Genomic DNA, 13,602 nt, shown 5'->3' with positions numbered 1-13,602 from the left:
GGCAGGAGTCCCTCATTTAAAAATATTTATATGTTTTCAATATTCAACATGAAACACAGCAGCTGATGATAGAAGAGATGAGAGAAGATGCTTCTTTGGGTGGTCTTATGATGTTCCTCTTCTTTCCAGATGTCACCCATTGACACTGCATGTCTAAAAATGGCAAATACATGCACCTCCCTTAACATGTAACGCAACAAAAAGCAGAAGTAAAAACCACACAACAACAATAACCTTATAGCTGTGAGCAGTTTACTAAGCATTGTAGGGATAGACAGTACACTTGCTTAAACTACTAGAGGAACTGAGAAACATGTTTGTGGAAACAATGCTCTCTCTTATATATAAATATAGTACCCAGCACTCAACCACATCTGTTATCAACACTTACCACCCATACAGATACATTTACAGTTCAACCCTTTTTCCACTGCAGATCTCATTTGGTATGCAAGAACAAAAAAATCACACTAACTTATTTACAGAAATCATTGACTGTCCAACAGCACATTTTGAAATACAACTGACTGTATCAATTGGTAAACGTCCTTCTCTTTGGCTGTGCTACCTCCGAAGAAGTCTGCTTTTATCCACTTTACAAATTAACCAGTTAAAGGTTTGCTCAAAGTGAGATAATTATGGTTTAATCATGGGACGGTGGTGGGGGCGATCTTTGTGCTGTTATGTTAGATGATCTGCAGCAGAGGCGACGGAAAAGAGAATTACTGGAGAAAAATAAATAGACACACCACTATCTATTTACAGTAAATTCAATGAAGTCCCCCATGGAGGGAGGCCCTGGTGTTTACTGCGAGAGAGATAGAGAGATAAGAAAAAAAGGAAACGGAGAGCAAGAGAGAGACTCATGAGCAAGTGAGAGTGACACACTGATGTGCTGCTGGTTTTCAATAAGGAAATTGAAGACGTCTTACATCTGGAGTACTTTTGAAGACACAAGCTGGGGGGCAAGTTTCAAGGTATTTATCATTTATTCATTAAAAGTAAAATTCAGAATTAAAAAGAGTGAACTTAATAAACTTTTGTCATGTTTTAGATGGACAAGATTGAAATAAGTCATACTGGTGTGCCGTAACGTCGCACAGTTAGTTGGAACTGTAACAGTGGAACATTTACAGCAACCATTAGGAGACAAAAATCTCACAAATGGTTACAAAAAATATCTTGACATTATACATGAAAATAAAATTAGACTAAGCAAAACACAATCCCTAGTGTGTGTGCGGTGTGTGGTGAGTTAAAAGCGCGCTTAAATTTTTCATGAGGTAAAGAAAGGATGCAAAGGTCAGTGATAATAAAGGTAATTCTTCTTAAAATTATATCATGAAAACATGTATGGGATGTATTCTTAAAAAAAAGCTGCCCTTAGATATAAATAAAGGTTAAAAACAAGTTGTGACTTCCACTTGTAATATAATGGTCACAGTTTTATTCACACGTCACTGGATATTTGTTGGGTGATAAAATCTCGAAGATTGTCACCATGACAGTTGGTTTTCTGAGAGCAAGTTTTGCACGTAATTTTATGGCATAGTTAAAATTTTATTTATTCATTTATTGTTTTTTTTTTAAATAATATTCCTGTTACAGTTGCAACACAAAGAAGGTGACAGCTAAAGCCATTTAATAACCAGCAGTCAAACCATGTGTGAAGTCCAAGCGTCCTGCTCTCTGAAGGTTTAGTTGCATACTGTCTATGGGACATCGTAACAAGACAAGTACTGCCATTTTGACATTTGCATGTACGACCATGAAGTTAAACATCTGTGATAAACATCGAAGTTATTGAGCTATAAGTAATGGTGCTTAAACTGGCTCTTATAACTATTGTTATGACTCTTTTTTGGACTTATTTTTAATATTCATCATCTGTTTAAATGTTTCTAAGTGAGAATCTTCTATAAAAAAAAAGATTCAGAAACAGCAGTCACAAGTGCACCATGTGTAAAAAACATGTTGCTTTACATTGACATAAGAGTTCCCTGTAATCTTCTGCTTCTCCTTCTTATTGGTTATTTTTAGCACTTCATTTTTTCTCTATTTTTAACTGACAGGACAACACGACTGTGTCATAAACTGTAAATGCAAATGCTACCAAATAAAAATGAAAACATGTTTTCCACTTCCTCTTCTGAGAAGCATTTGGCTTTAAGCGCACTTGTTATCAAGACATTAAACTAAAAAGGGACTCTCCACCGATGATTTAGCGAATTTTGAGTGATTTTAAACTATTATTTTTTCCAGCCCTGGGCATGAACTCACAGACTGGGCCCTGCAGTGGGAGGAGTGGAGACTGAAAACAGCTTCTGTAAAGCTCATCTGCTTTTTCAGGTAAGAGCACAGAAATGAATATACCGTGACTATCTGAGGCTCTTAGCAGGAACTGGTTGAATTTGATAGTGTGGAATGAACTGCACGACATCATGCAGTGCTGTGTTGTACTGTTACATTGAGTAAACCCTGTTAGTATAACTGAGGAGGATTGCCATTATACATGCAGGATGGGCTGCGCTTGCAGTGGCCAGAAACAAGTAAAAGATGACAAATTCTACAAAGGAAAACACAACTCTCGGGTTTCCAACTCGTCAAATCACATAGTAAGTACACCACTTGGGTATTGTACTTTACTGTGATGTGAAATGAACGTGGTTTAATCACTTTAAATTGTGTTTTTCTTTGGTGTATTTGAAATATGGAATATTTAAGAACGTATTTTTTCCCTCTTTAGGCACGAGGTGGAAACACATATGTGGATAATGGTAATCACTGAACACAACACACATAACAAACTTTCTACTGAACATTAACTGTGTCTAAAGCAGTCGGCTGTCGCTGTGCAGAGAGACATTAGTGGCAGTGAGAAGAGGCTATGTTTAGTGATCAAAATCTTGGTTGTGTTTCCTCCGTTCTCTTCTGGGGAAAAGATGAGATCGTTAACAAAAGACAGTCGTTTTCATGTCACTGACACAGACAGTGTAAAAACTATGCTTGTGCTGTATGTTCTTTTACTATTTGAAGGGTGAGTTCAGTCATTTTCAACCTGGACTCTAATTTCTCGTGTCTTTGTCTCTAAGTGACTAATGGAAACATTCATTTTTGAAATTGGTCCAATATTGCGTGAGAGCAAGAGGTGAAACAGGCTGCAATGTAACATTTAGGGCATGTTTGCGCTGTCACTTTAAAGTTACGTCCATCAAAAGTGTTTGCTTTTGTCTCTGACAGGCTCAGATTATTATTCTACGTGTCTGACAACATTATGGAAAGGATCCCTACAGAGATAGACCTTTTTGTTAAAGAGTAAGATCCTTTTTGTTGAACCAGAAACCAGAGACAATAATCACTGTTCGGCCCCGATCACACGGAAAGTGGGACCACCCCATGACCTGCTTACATTAACCTTCCTGTGTTATCAGTCTTATTTCACGGTAATCAGTATCTAGTTCCTAAAATGTTGAGGCAGAGGGTACTTGCTGTAGCTCTGGTTGAGGGTGAGAGGCTGTCAGCAAATAATTTGTTGGGCACAGGGAAACAGAGATCTGCGTGGGTACATGAGACCCTAAAAAAGAGGGTGGATCATGGGGAGTACCACCAGTTGGTCCAGGAGCTTTGCCTATATTTTAGGATGACTCAGGGGGAGTTTGACAACCTGCTGTCTATTGTTGGGCCGTGTAACTCTATAGCTAGCCACCACCAGTTTCTCCTCCATTGTTTACCAACTGTAAACTTGTTGTCATGACCACCACAGAAGAATTTGCCTCTCAAATGATCCAAATAGACAATGCGAAAAAAGAGATGATGTGGGGCGTTTTCCGCTCTGAACTGGAGTCTTTTCAGCTAAAGGAGTTCAGAGCGCCAGACGCCTAGAGCCCAGAAACATGAGGCACGTGGAAAAATGCGAGGTGCCTCCAGCTGCTAAAACGCTTTCTGTGTGACCAGAGCCTTAGTGGGCACAATCTGATGGTATGAACATGCCTCAAGTGGTTACACTGGAGCCCATTTCACCGTTTTTGGCTGCAGCCTTGTGACCACTTTCAAAACCTGTTGTTCCCTTTAGTCACTAAGACTCAAAAACTTGAGGAAATAGGGTTCAGGTTAAAAAATATAGAACTTGCCCTTTAACTTTTACGTCCAGCATAGTAGCCAAACAAAACAAAAAAGAAGTCAACATTCACAATCAATAATTGAAATTACTGTTGTTATTGGAAGATTGCTTTGGTTGAATCAACAGTTTGCTCTGCTTCTCTTTAGAAGACATTGTGTTTGTGGCTCAACATGACTTCAAAGCGACCAACGAGAACGATCTACCTTTCAAAAAGGGAGACAAACTTAAGGTTTTACAAGAGTAAGTTGCCTCGTCCTTTCGTCACTATAGCAGGTCTCAGCAACAGAAGTACTTCTGATCTGACAAAATGTAAACGATCTGCTGTGTTTGTAGAAATGGAGATTGGTGGGTTGCTAGATCGTTGGTGACAGGACAGGAGGGCCTCATACCATGCAATTATGTAGCCAGAGCAGATACGCTGGAGGTGGAAAAGTAAGAAATAACGTCATGAATGTTAACAAAATCTAAATTTTATGGACTGTTAAATATAAATGTATGTGCTTTAACTGGTTACATAAAGTGTATTTTGTGGTTCTGTCTCCTGCAGATGGTTTTTCAAGGACATGGGTAGGAGAGAGACTGAACGACTACTTTTAGCTCCCGGAAATAAACCGGGCGCCTTTCTAGTGCGAGAGAGCGAGACCTGTAAAGGTGATTGCCATCAGTTTCTTTGTGTGATCACGCCACAAACCATACTTTACAATGACAGTTACAGTTTCAAGACAAGTATTAATGTCGACATGTAACTAAGATCTATTCGTTTCTCTCTTAGGGTCTTTCTCGCTGTCAGTCAGAGATCACACATCGGAGCAAGGAGATGTGGTAAAACACTACAAGATCCGCTGTATGGACAAAGGTGGCTACTACATCTCACCCTCCACCACATTCCCATCGCTACAGGAGCTGGTTAAATACTACACCCGTAAGTAATAAACACATTTTATTAATCCACAAAACTTTTCTTTTAGAACTTAACTATTTAAAAATAAGTATGCCTGCATACAGGTTTCAAAATGTTTCCAAATCGGTAATCCAAAAACTAACACCATGTGTTGATTTGGATTCAGATTTGGTTCACTGCTGTGAATTCTAAGACTTCTGCACTGACTTTGAATCGATGGGGGAAGTTAGACCCTTGTGATGCATTGTGCATTTCCTGTGTGAGAGGAGTGATAGTCTTTCCACTCCTGTGCGACTAAACCACAAGATAAGAAGGCCAAATCTCTAGAATGGCTGCCAATGCACAGCAGCTCATGAGAAACAAGCGCACCCAAACAAGCTTTTAAGATTATTTGAGGAAACAAAAGCTCATCAGACTTCTTCAGACACTAAATTTAGCACAAAGGCAAGGATTGTTTATTACAGCTATGTGTCTCACGTTTGGATGCAGGTACAGCAGATGGTTTGTGTCAGCGGCTGTATGCCCCTTGTAAGGCGAAACCACCCGAGCAGCCATGGGCTCAGGACGAGTGGGAGATTCCCAGAGAGACGCTGAAAATGGTGAAGAAACTGGGGGCCGGGCAGTTTGGAGAAGTGTGGATGGGTGAGAGAAAGTTCACAATTCATCCTCTCATCAGCAACATTTTATAAGCCTAGACAGACGAGAACAGTGAGTTAAACACCCAGTGTTAATTCTAACTGCAGGTTACTATAAGAACACCCAGAAGGTCGCTATCAAGACCTTAAAGGAGGGAACAATGGAGCCTGAGGCGTTCCTGCAGGAGGCCAACCTGATGAAGCAGCTGCAGCATGAACGACTGGTGCGCCTCCATGCTGTGGTCACTAAGGAACCCATTCTTATTGTCACCGAGTTCATGGTCAATGGTAAGACAAAAAGTAAAGGGGAGGTGGGGATATTTTTGGAATGATTACAGGGATAGTTCGGATCTTTTGAAGTGGGATTGTATAATATGTATCCATACCCACTGGCACCACTGCAGCACAACGCATCAAGTGCCACCCCTAGCACTCACTGGATGCATCATGCTGCAAGTCATTGTGGTCAGACGACCACACAAAGTTATCACTGCTTTTACTGAAAGATCTGTACTTCCTTCACCTTAACATTAGCTTTAAATCATATGTACAGAGCCCCTAATTAAACGTTTCTCCCCTGAAGAGCCGATCTCCAGAGCTATGACTCGCCAGGAAGTATCTTTTTGGCTATTGTCTTTTTCATTGTGGGTTGTTTAGCTCAGGATATTTCTCGACCTCAACAATGAGTCTCTCCTCATCCAGTCTTTGTCACACACGAGACACAGCAACAGCTACAGAGTTCTCTTTATACATAAGTGGTGAGGAGAGGAGTCGAGCTGCCATAGGAGCAGAGAAAAAGAGCTGCTATGGGAGCTGGTGTATACAAGAAGAGAGAGAGTGGGGATCAGTATCAGTTTAAGTGTATGCTACATACAGGATATTTTCACTGATCTACCTTGCCGTCGCAATTTCTGATGGGGAGCGAAAGCTGTTATATCGCTCTCTTCAAAGCCAAACTCCATTGAGATAAACAGTAATAACATCACTGAACACAGGAGCAAGTGGTCTAAAAACTCATTTTATGACAGTCAGAGATTTAATTCAATTTGGTCATTTTATTATGATGTTGTGCACTAAGTTGGGGAGAGGGCAAACTACCTGAAACACCATAAACTCAGAGATTACTGGAGAGCTCCATCAACTAAAAATTGAGCAACAAAAGGCTTTACAAGTAAATATAGCATTTACAGGGTTGTACTGAATTGAAGTGTTTGCATTATCGGAGCCTTAAAGGGACAGATATACATTCCTCCTCTTACCTGTAGTGCTGTGTATCAATCTAGATTGTTTTGGTGTGAGTTGCAGAGTGTTGGAGATATCGGCTGTAGCAATGTCTGCCCTCTCTCGAATATAGAGGAACTAGATTGCACTCTGTTCATGGTGCTATAAAGAGATACTCGATGATATGGTTGGCTGACACTCACCAGCTGTATCACTTGCAGAAGGAAGTGTGCATCGATTACTAGCTCACCTAGCCCCACTGAGCTGGCTTATGTTACAGCTCAGTCGAGGAGGATCCCATTTAGGTGTATATCTCACACCGTCACAAGCCTAACGTCCATGAGTAGATGCACTCTTCCCTCTGTGTGGTGATACGGTTGCCAGGTGTTGTTCAGTAAAAAAAAAAACAATAGTTCCGACATGAAACTGCTCACAACAAGGTCTGTGAATTATCTCGAGTAACCGAGTCATGATTTCTGGAAAGAGACATTGATGTTGAGTTTTTCAAATATATTTTTTGGCACTTTGAGCACCACAAGCTGAGTGCCATCTAGTTCCATTATATTGGAGAGAAGGCAGACATCTCTACGGCTGATATCTCCGACACTCTGCAACTCACACCAAAACAATCTAGACTGACAAATAGCACTACAGGCAAGAGGAAACATATGTGTTTCTGTGTAATCTGTTTAAAACTGTAAGACGTTTCTGTGAAACAACATTTCTGTGAAAAGACATTTCTGTGAAAAGACATCATGTGTCATTTATGAGTTGTGCTTCTTCTTTTCTCATTTGCAGGATGTCTCCTGGACTTTCTGAAATCAGACGACGGAAAAAAGATAAAGCTGAACAAGCTGATAGACATGTCAGCGCAGGTGGGAAACTTTTTTTACTGTAACTGCACCATTTCAACAACATGATCTTCATGAATGTGCAGGATCGCATCTTGTACGTGACCATTTCATCACACTGCTAACTCATCTAACTCACTCCTCTCCATGATATAATGCAAGCTTTTTCTCAGAAAATTAGACAAACACAGGAACTTTCTTTAACCTTGCCTGTGAGTGTGTCAGTTTTTATGTGTAGACATTTATCTCACTGCTGCTGTTGTTTACCACAGCGTGACATTTAACTTAATTCACTGATTTTTACATTCTCTGACAAAAACACTAGCCTTCTCACTGACCTCAAACTCTATTTATACCCACACAAGCTGCTGTGTACCCTGGCTGTTATAGAGTGTGCTTTGACACCAGCTATGATGTGAAAACTGGCGTGGAAACTGTCAGCAGTAGCTGTGTGGTTTCTGTGGTGGGGCTTTTGCTCGTCTGGCTTGAAAGCCTCACCCTACGTCAATTATTAACATCCGGACAGGAAATCATGCTGTTTTTTTCCATTTACAGTGAGCTCCCTCAGAACTCTTTTGCCCCTCCAAAAAAAGCCATTTGACTTCCTGATAGTTGGCACATCCTGTAAAACCCACTTTGCTGCCATTATCATACACAAGTGCTCACACATGCTGTAGCTGCTTGATTGTGCTGTAGACACTGACCAAAAGAAAACAGACACATGCAGTATGTGCACAAGACCACCATCTAGTCCATGGATTCAGTATGCCGTAAAACATGTCTTTAGAATGTAGTTGTCATATTTCTTGGGAAAAATAAATGCCTTTGATCTGGTAATTCCCTTCTCATACTCTTGTTCTCCTCTCCATACGACAGATAGCTGAAGGCATGGCGTACATCGAGAGGAAGAACTACATCCACCGAGACGTGCGTGCAGCCAACATTCTGGTCAGCGAAACCCTGCACTGCAAGATAGCAGACTTCGGCCTGGCCAGGATCATCGAGTCCGAGTACACAGCTCAAGAAGGTGCAGTATGTGCAGTGTCTCCCCACAGTGGACGATATATGCATCCAGGGCAGTAGCCAAAGGTTTCAGGAGCTCAAGTCCCCCAATACAACACCCCATCCCCACTAAAATGAACCAAAAAGGGATTCTAAAACACGTTTTTTTTCAAATGTCAGTTAAATTGTAGATTTCTGTAAAGTTTGCGTGATCCAGGAAGCAAATTTGCATGTCCTAGGATAACGAAGGCATGACCCACTCTATTCTCTCTCTGATTCGCGCATACTTGTTGCCTTGTTGGTTGGATTTGTTAGGTTTAGGCATGAGGAGTGAGACTGGTTAGGGTTAGGGTAAGAATTTCAGGATAAGCCGATCAGAGGCAAAGTAAGGCAGAGAAGGTCATGTCATGCCTCCGTTATTCGAGTAAACGCAAATTTGCATCAGGAGCATGACGGTCTAAATTACATTACACTCATTTGGCAAATGTATTTGTCCAAGTCGAACTTAATAATAATAATAATAATAAACTCAAAGGAACAAGAGATGTGTGTTAGAGGGGCAACTTTTACCAATAAACGGCAAAATTAAAATATAGTTTTTATCGCAAGTGCCTGTTTTTTTGAAACAGGCAAGATGGAAGAACTACCCATGTTAGGTTTCCTTGACAACAGTTAAACCAACAGGCCTGTTTGAGACTCCAACTCCAAAGGTCATTTGCACAAGCAGCTTTTTGTGGGCTGATTCGATAGTTAACGTCATCCTGGTTCAATCACTGGATTTTGGATTATTGCAGAAAATAATCTCAATCTAATACTTGCAGGTTTTTCTTTTTTTTCAGCAAGATACTCTTCACAAATTAACTCCACTTTTATGAAGTTTGAAGGGTAAATGCAGAAGTTAAAAGCTAACGCTAGGCTATAAACAAACTACACCACAGTCGCAAGACATAACGTTGCCACCTCAATGAGGCTGTAAGGCCGTGTTGGGCATGGTGATTTTCTTTAGCCTCAGTCTCTGTTTGCAAATGTCTTTTTCAGATGGATAAAAGCTTCAAAATTGACAAGTGGGGTATTTCCTGTTGTATTTTATGTTGTACACCAAGGACCTGGGTTACTTCTGGGTGATTTCCAGGTTTTAGGACTCAATCCCACACCTTCTATAATGACAGAAGCAAAAGGGGAAGTCAGGTGACGCAGTGAAGGCGGCATGGTTGCACTGGTGCCTGTGGAGTGGGGGTGGGGGCCCTTGCCAATGATTCAGATCGCCACATCGAGCTACACCTGTGTTCATGAACATGAAGTACTTTGTTTTCTGCCTGATGTCTAAAAATACTGCACTAAGCACCATTTCATTTTAACTGGAACATATCAACTCTCCCCAGTTCAATACAACCCCCAAAATACTAGAGACCTCATCAATGGTAGCTACTGTATGACCCTGAATGCATCACTCAAATCTTTATAGATGCACACTTTCTCAACTATTATTGCGATAACATGCTGTGGTTTTCGTGCAACATCTGTCCTATACTATCGTGTGGAGGCACAGAGGTGAGCGATATGGGTAAAATCTTCTACCATAGTGCAGGTTATTTTGTATTGTGATGACAGTCTATATTGTTATACAGTCATTAATTGAGAAATTCAACTGAGAAATCATTTCACATATAATGATGATAGGAATGTCTGTCTTGGGTTTATTCAAGTGAAGTAAAAACCTGACAAATTTATCACACAGACAAATATTCAAATAGAATATTTGTCCATCATTGCCAAAAAAGGACAAATACAATCAGAGATATTAAAGAGATTGCCACCTCGGTATAAATGGCACAGTAATCTCTCTACCCGTAATCAAATCTCTGTCACCTCCAGGTACATGTCGTCATATCGCCCCACATTAAAAGGAACAAAGGCACATTCACACACACATACACATACACACTCCTACATATTCTCTACAGTCATAACGCACTAACACAATTTCCTCTGCTTTGTTTCCACTCTCTTTCTGACAACTAGGCGCTAAATTTCCCATCAAATGGACGGCTCCGGAGGCCATCAATTTCGGCACGTTCAGCATCAAATCGGATGTGTGGTCCTTTGGGATCCTCCTCACAGAGATAGTCACCTATGGAAGAATACCCTACCCAGGTACGATAAATAAGAAGCAAATAAAGTACGAGAGAAATGTACTTAAGCACAAATCATGTTTTAAAGGAATACTTGATCCACAAAATAATTATTTGTATATCAATGACTCGCTGATGTTATGTTGAATGCTTAAAGATAGAATTTGTCTTGCATGCCTCTGGCAAACGAAGAATCCAAAAATTGGAATAAATACTGGATCAGTTGAAGTCAGAGGGGCAAAACTACATCAAATCTGTTTACAAACTCTCACACAACTTGTGTAGTGTAATCCAAGTCTCATTTAACCAGTTGTATGCTCAATACTTCCCAAACAAACAGCCATTTCCAACATGGAATTGAACGAAGAGTCACACTTTTCGAAGCCAGACTTCATTGACAAAACCAGTCATTTTAGCTCTCTGAACATGGGAGCTGCTGGTCTACTGCTGCCTTGATCTGTAGTTTGTTTGTGCTTTTGTGCGAATGTGGTGAATCCGAACTAACCCTTTAAAACACTAAAGTCACACAATACCAAAAAACAAACTACCAATCAAGGCAGTGGTAGACCAGCAGCTCCTGTGTTTAGCAAGGTAAAATTACTGTTTTTGTCAATGGAGTCTGGTTTTGAAGAGAACACAGATAAGTTTCACTTTCAGTTCAGTTCCCTGTCAGAAAGGGCTGTCTGTTTGGGAAGAAATGAGCATACGACTGGATAAATGAGACTTGGATTATACTGCATGAGTTGTGAGAGAGTTTGTAAATGGATGTTTTCATATATTTTCCCTGTTGTCAAACGTGGACCCCTATGACTTCAATTCATCAAGGTTTGTTTATAAATGTTTTGATTCTTCATTCATCAGAGGCATGCGAGAAAAGTGTTTTCTTCATTAATTTAATGTAACACAGGGTAAGTAATTGATATACCAATGGCTAGCTGGGGGTGAAGTATTCCTTTAATACATTGTTTAGAAACCAAAGACTTAGTAAATTACACTATATGATAACTAAAAATACATCAAAATCTAACACTAGCTGCATTTTCTTTTTCTGAATCAGGGATGACCAACCCAGAGGTGATCAGGAGCCTGGACAAGTCGTACAGGATGCCACGTCCGGACGGCTGCCCCGAGGAACTCTATGACATTATGAAAATGTGCTGGCGGCAGAAGCCTGAGGACCGGCCGACTTTTGAATTTCTGCAGAACACTCTCAACGACTTCTTTATCGCCACAGAGGGACAATATGAGATGCAGCCGTGATTAAACAAAAGGTTTCCTGCTGATAACCCGAAGACAGCAAAACGTGCTAAAGAGAAATGTGAAACTTGAAAGGACAGAGGATGAGGACCAACGGACACAATTTATTTTTTTTACGAATTTCAAATGGACTCTTTTTTAAGTCTGCTTTCTAAGTGAATGTGAAAGCTATTCACGGCTTCCTGTCTCTAGCAACTACATGTTCATAAATGAAACATTCACACCTTCAGCGCAAAGTTTTCTTACACTGACTGTCCTGCTATTGATGGCTCTCATTCTTGATAACGGCCAAGAACCAGGAGACATGATTAGGACTGATATACGACGGTTAAAAGAAGGAGTATGGAAATACAAATACAGTACATGCACAGTGTTGAGAGGCCTTTGGACCTGAGAAAGTAAGTTGGCACAGGTGAAGTTACAGATGAAACCTTTGCATGGTACAAAAACAAGCAGCCTGAGATTACATGCACGATACTTTGCACTTTTTAAAACTTCCTTCAGTCATTCAGCGATACGTAATTAAAAAAGGGGGCTTTTTAAAGAGAATTTATACTTTCATACATGTTTTTGTAAATAAAAATATTTACATTATTTAAAACTTTGGTTTGTTCTTGTATTTCAATCCAGTTGGTTTAATTACAGCGTCATTAAAACATCCTTTACATGCAAACCCAGGCTGAGGGAGCTCTTCTGTGTGGAGTTTGCATGTTCTCTGGGTACTCCGGCTTCCTCCCACAGTCCAAAGACATGCAGGTTAATTGGTGACTCTAAATTGTCCGTAGGTGTGAATGTGAGTGTGAATGGTTGTCTGTCTCTATGTGTCAGCCCTGTGATAGTCTGGTGACCTGTCCAGGGTGTACCCTGCCTCTCGCCCAGTGTCAGCTGGGATAGGCTCCAGCCCCCCCCCCCCCGCAACCCTCAACAGGATAAGCGGTTATGGAAATTGGATGAACTTTTGCAGACTGAATGAAAGTTTAGGATTTTAATTTTAGTTTGAATCACATTAGAACACTGACAACAACCTACTAACTTCATGACCTAAACGTTTACCTCATCATTAAGTGTAAGAGACAGGAATCGCCAACAGGAAGCCTCTAAAAGCAACGGACTCTCCTAAATTACAGTGGTTTTGATCCTAAACCATCCCCTGGGGGCCCAGACAGTATCTTGGAGATAAGAGGGTGGAATGGCCGCGGCAGCCAGGGGTTAAACCCTGCCACTTCCTGAATGGACAGGAAACAGGAAGTGTGAGTCAGCATTCCGCAAATGCCACACAGCTAGAACACTCTCACACGCCGAATAGGTTGAGGTCTTCACATTTTTGTTATGTTTAAAAACATCTGCTTGGTATTTGGTGGTTAAAAGAGACCGTCTGTGAGGAGGAAAGACTTTTTATTTTTTACTATATCTAATATAATATCTGCTGTAAGTAAGATGAGAAAAAGGCATTTCAAATATTTACTGACTCTCATTAATCACC

The 13,602-nt window shown here is 40.6% G+C and overlaps 1 protein-coding gene across 2 annotated transcripts; it reads left to right on the top strand.

The window, feature by feature from the left end:
- The first annotated feature begins 800 nt into the window (after positions 1 to 800).
- blk (BLK proto-oncogene, Src family tyrosine kinase) lies at positions 801 to 12,687 on the top strand. 2 transcript variants are annotated; one of them, XM_050057650.1, is made up of 14 exons: positions 801 to 977; positions 2,263 to 2,349; positions 2,519 to 2,615; positions 2,747 to 2,777; positions 4,270 to 4,360; positions 4,454 to 4,552; positions 4,668 to 4,771; positions 4,893 to 5,042; positions 5,511 to 5,663; positions 5,765 to 5,944; positions 7,676 to 7,752; positions 8,605 to 8,755; positions 10,753 to 10,884; positions 11,920 to 12,687. In XM_050057650.1, exons 3-14 carry the CDS (start codon positions 2,520 to 2,522, stop codon positions 12,120 to 12,122), a joined length of 1,467 nt encoding a protein of 488 aa, XP_049913607.1. In that variant the 5' UTR covers positions 801 to 977; positions 2,263 to 2,349; position 2,519; the 3' UTR covers positions 12,123 to 12,687. The 2 variants fall into 2 exon arrangements, with proteins under 2 accessions (XP_049913607.1, XP_049913606.1); XM_050057649.1 differs by having other exon boundaries at positions 818 to 977; positions 4,267 to 4,360; positions 11,920 to 12,686.
- Positions 12,688 to 13,602: the final 915 nt, after the last annotated feature.

Source organism: Epinephelus moara, chromosome 12 (assembly GCF_006386435.1).
Source record: "Epinephelus moara isolate mb chromosome 12, YSFRI_EMoa_1.0, whole genome shotgun sequence".
Classification (NCBI taxonomy): Eukaryota; Metazoa; Chordata; class Actinopteri; order Perciformes; family Serranidae; genus Epinephelus; species Epinephelus moara.
This window is presented reverse-complemented; position numbering and strand designations above follow the sequence as displayed.

Excerpts from the sequence above, each read along its gene's own strand:
- blk (XM_050057649.1), top strand. The coding sequence starts at position 2,520 with ATGGGCTGCGCTTGCAGTGGCCAGAAACAAGTAAAAGATGACAAATTC. Across the intron at positions 4,361-4,453 it reads AAACTTAAGGTTTTACAAGA|AAATGGAGATTGGTGGGTTG; the intron begins GTAAGTTGCCTC and ends CTGTGTTTGTAG. Across the intron at positions 5,043-5,510 it reads GCTGGTTAAATACTACACCC|GTACAGCAGATGGTTTGTGT; the intron begins GTAAGTAATAAA and ends GTTTGGATGCAG.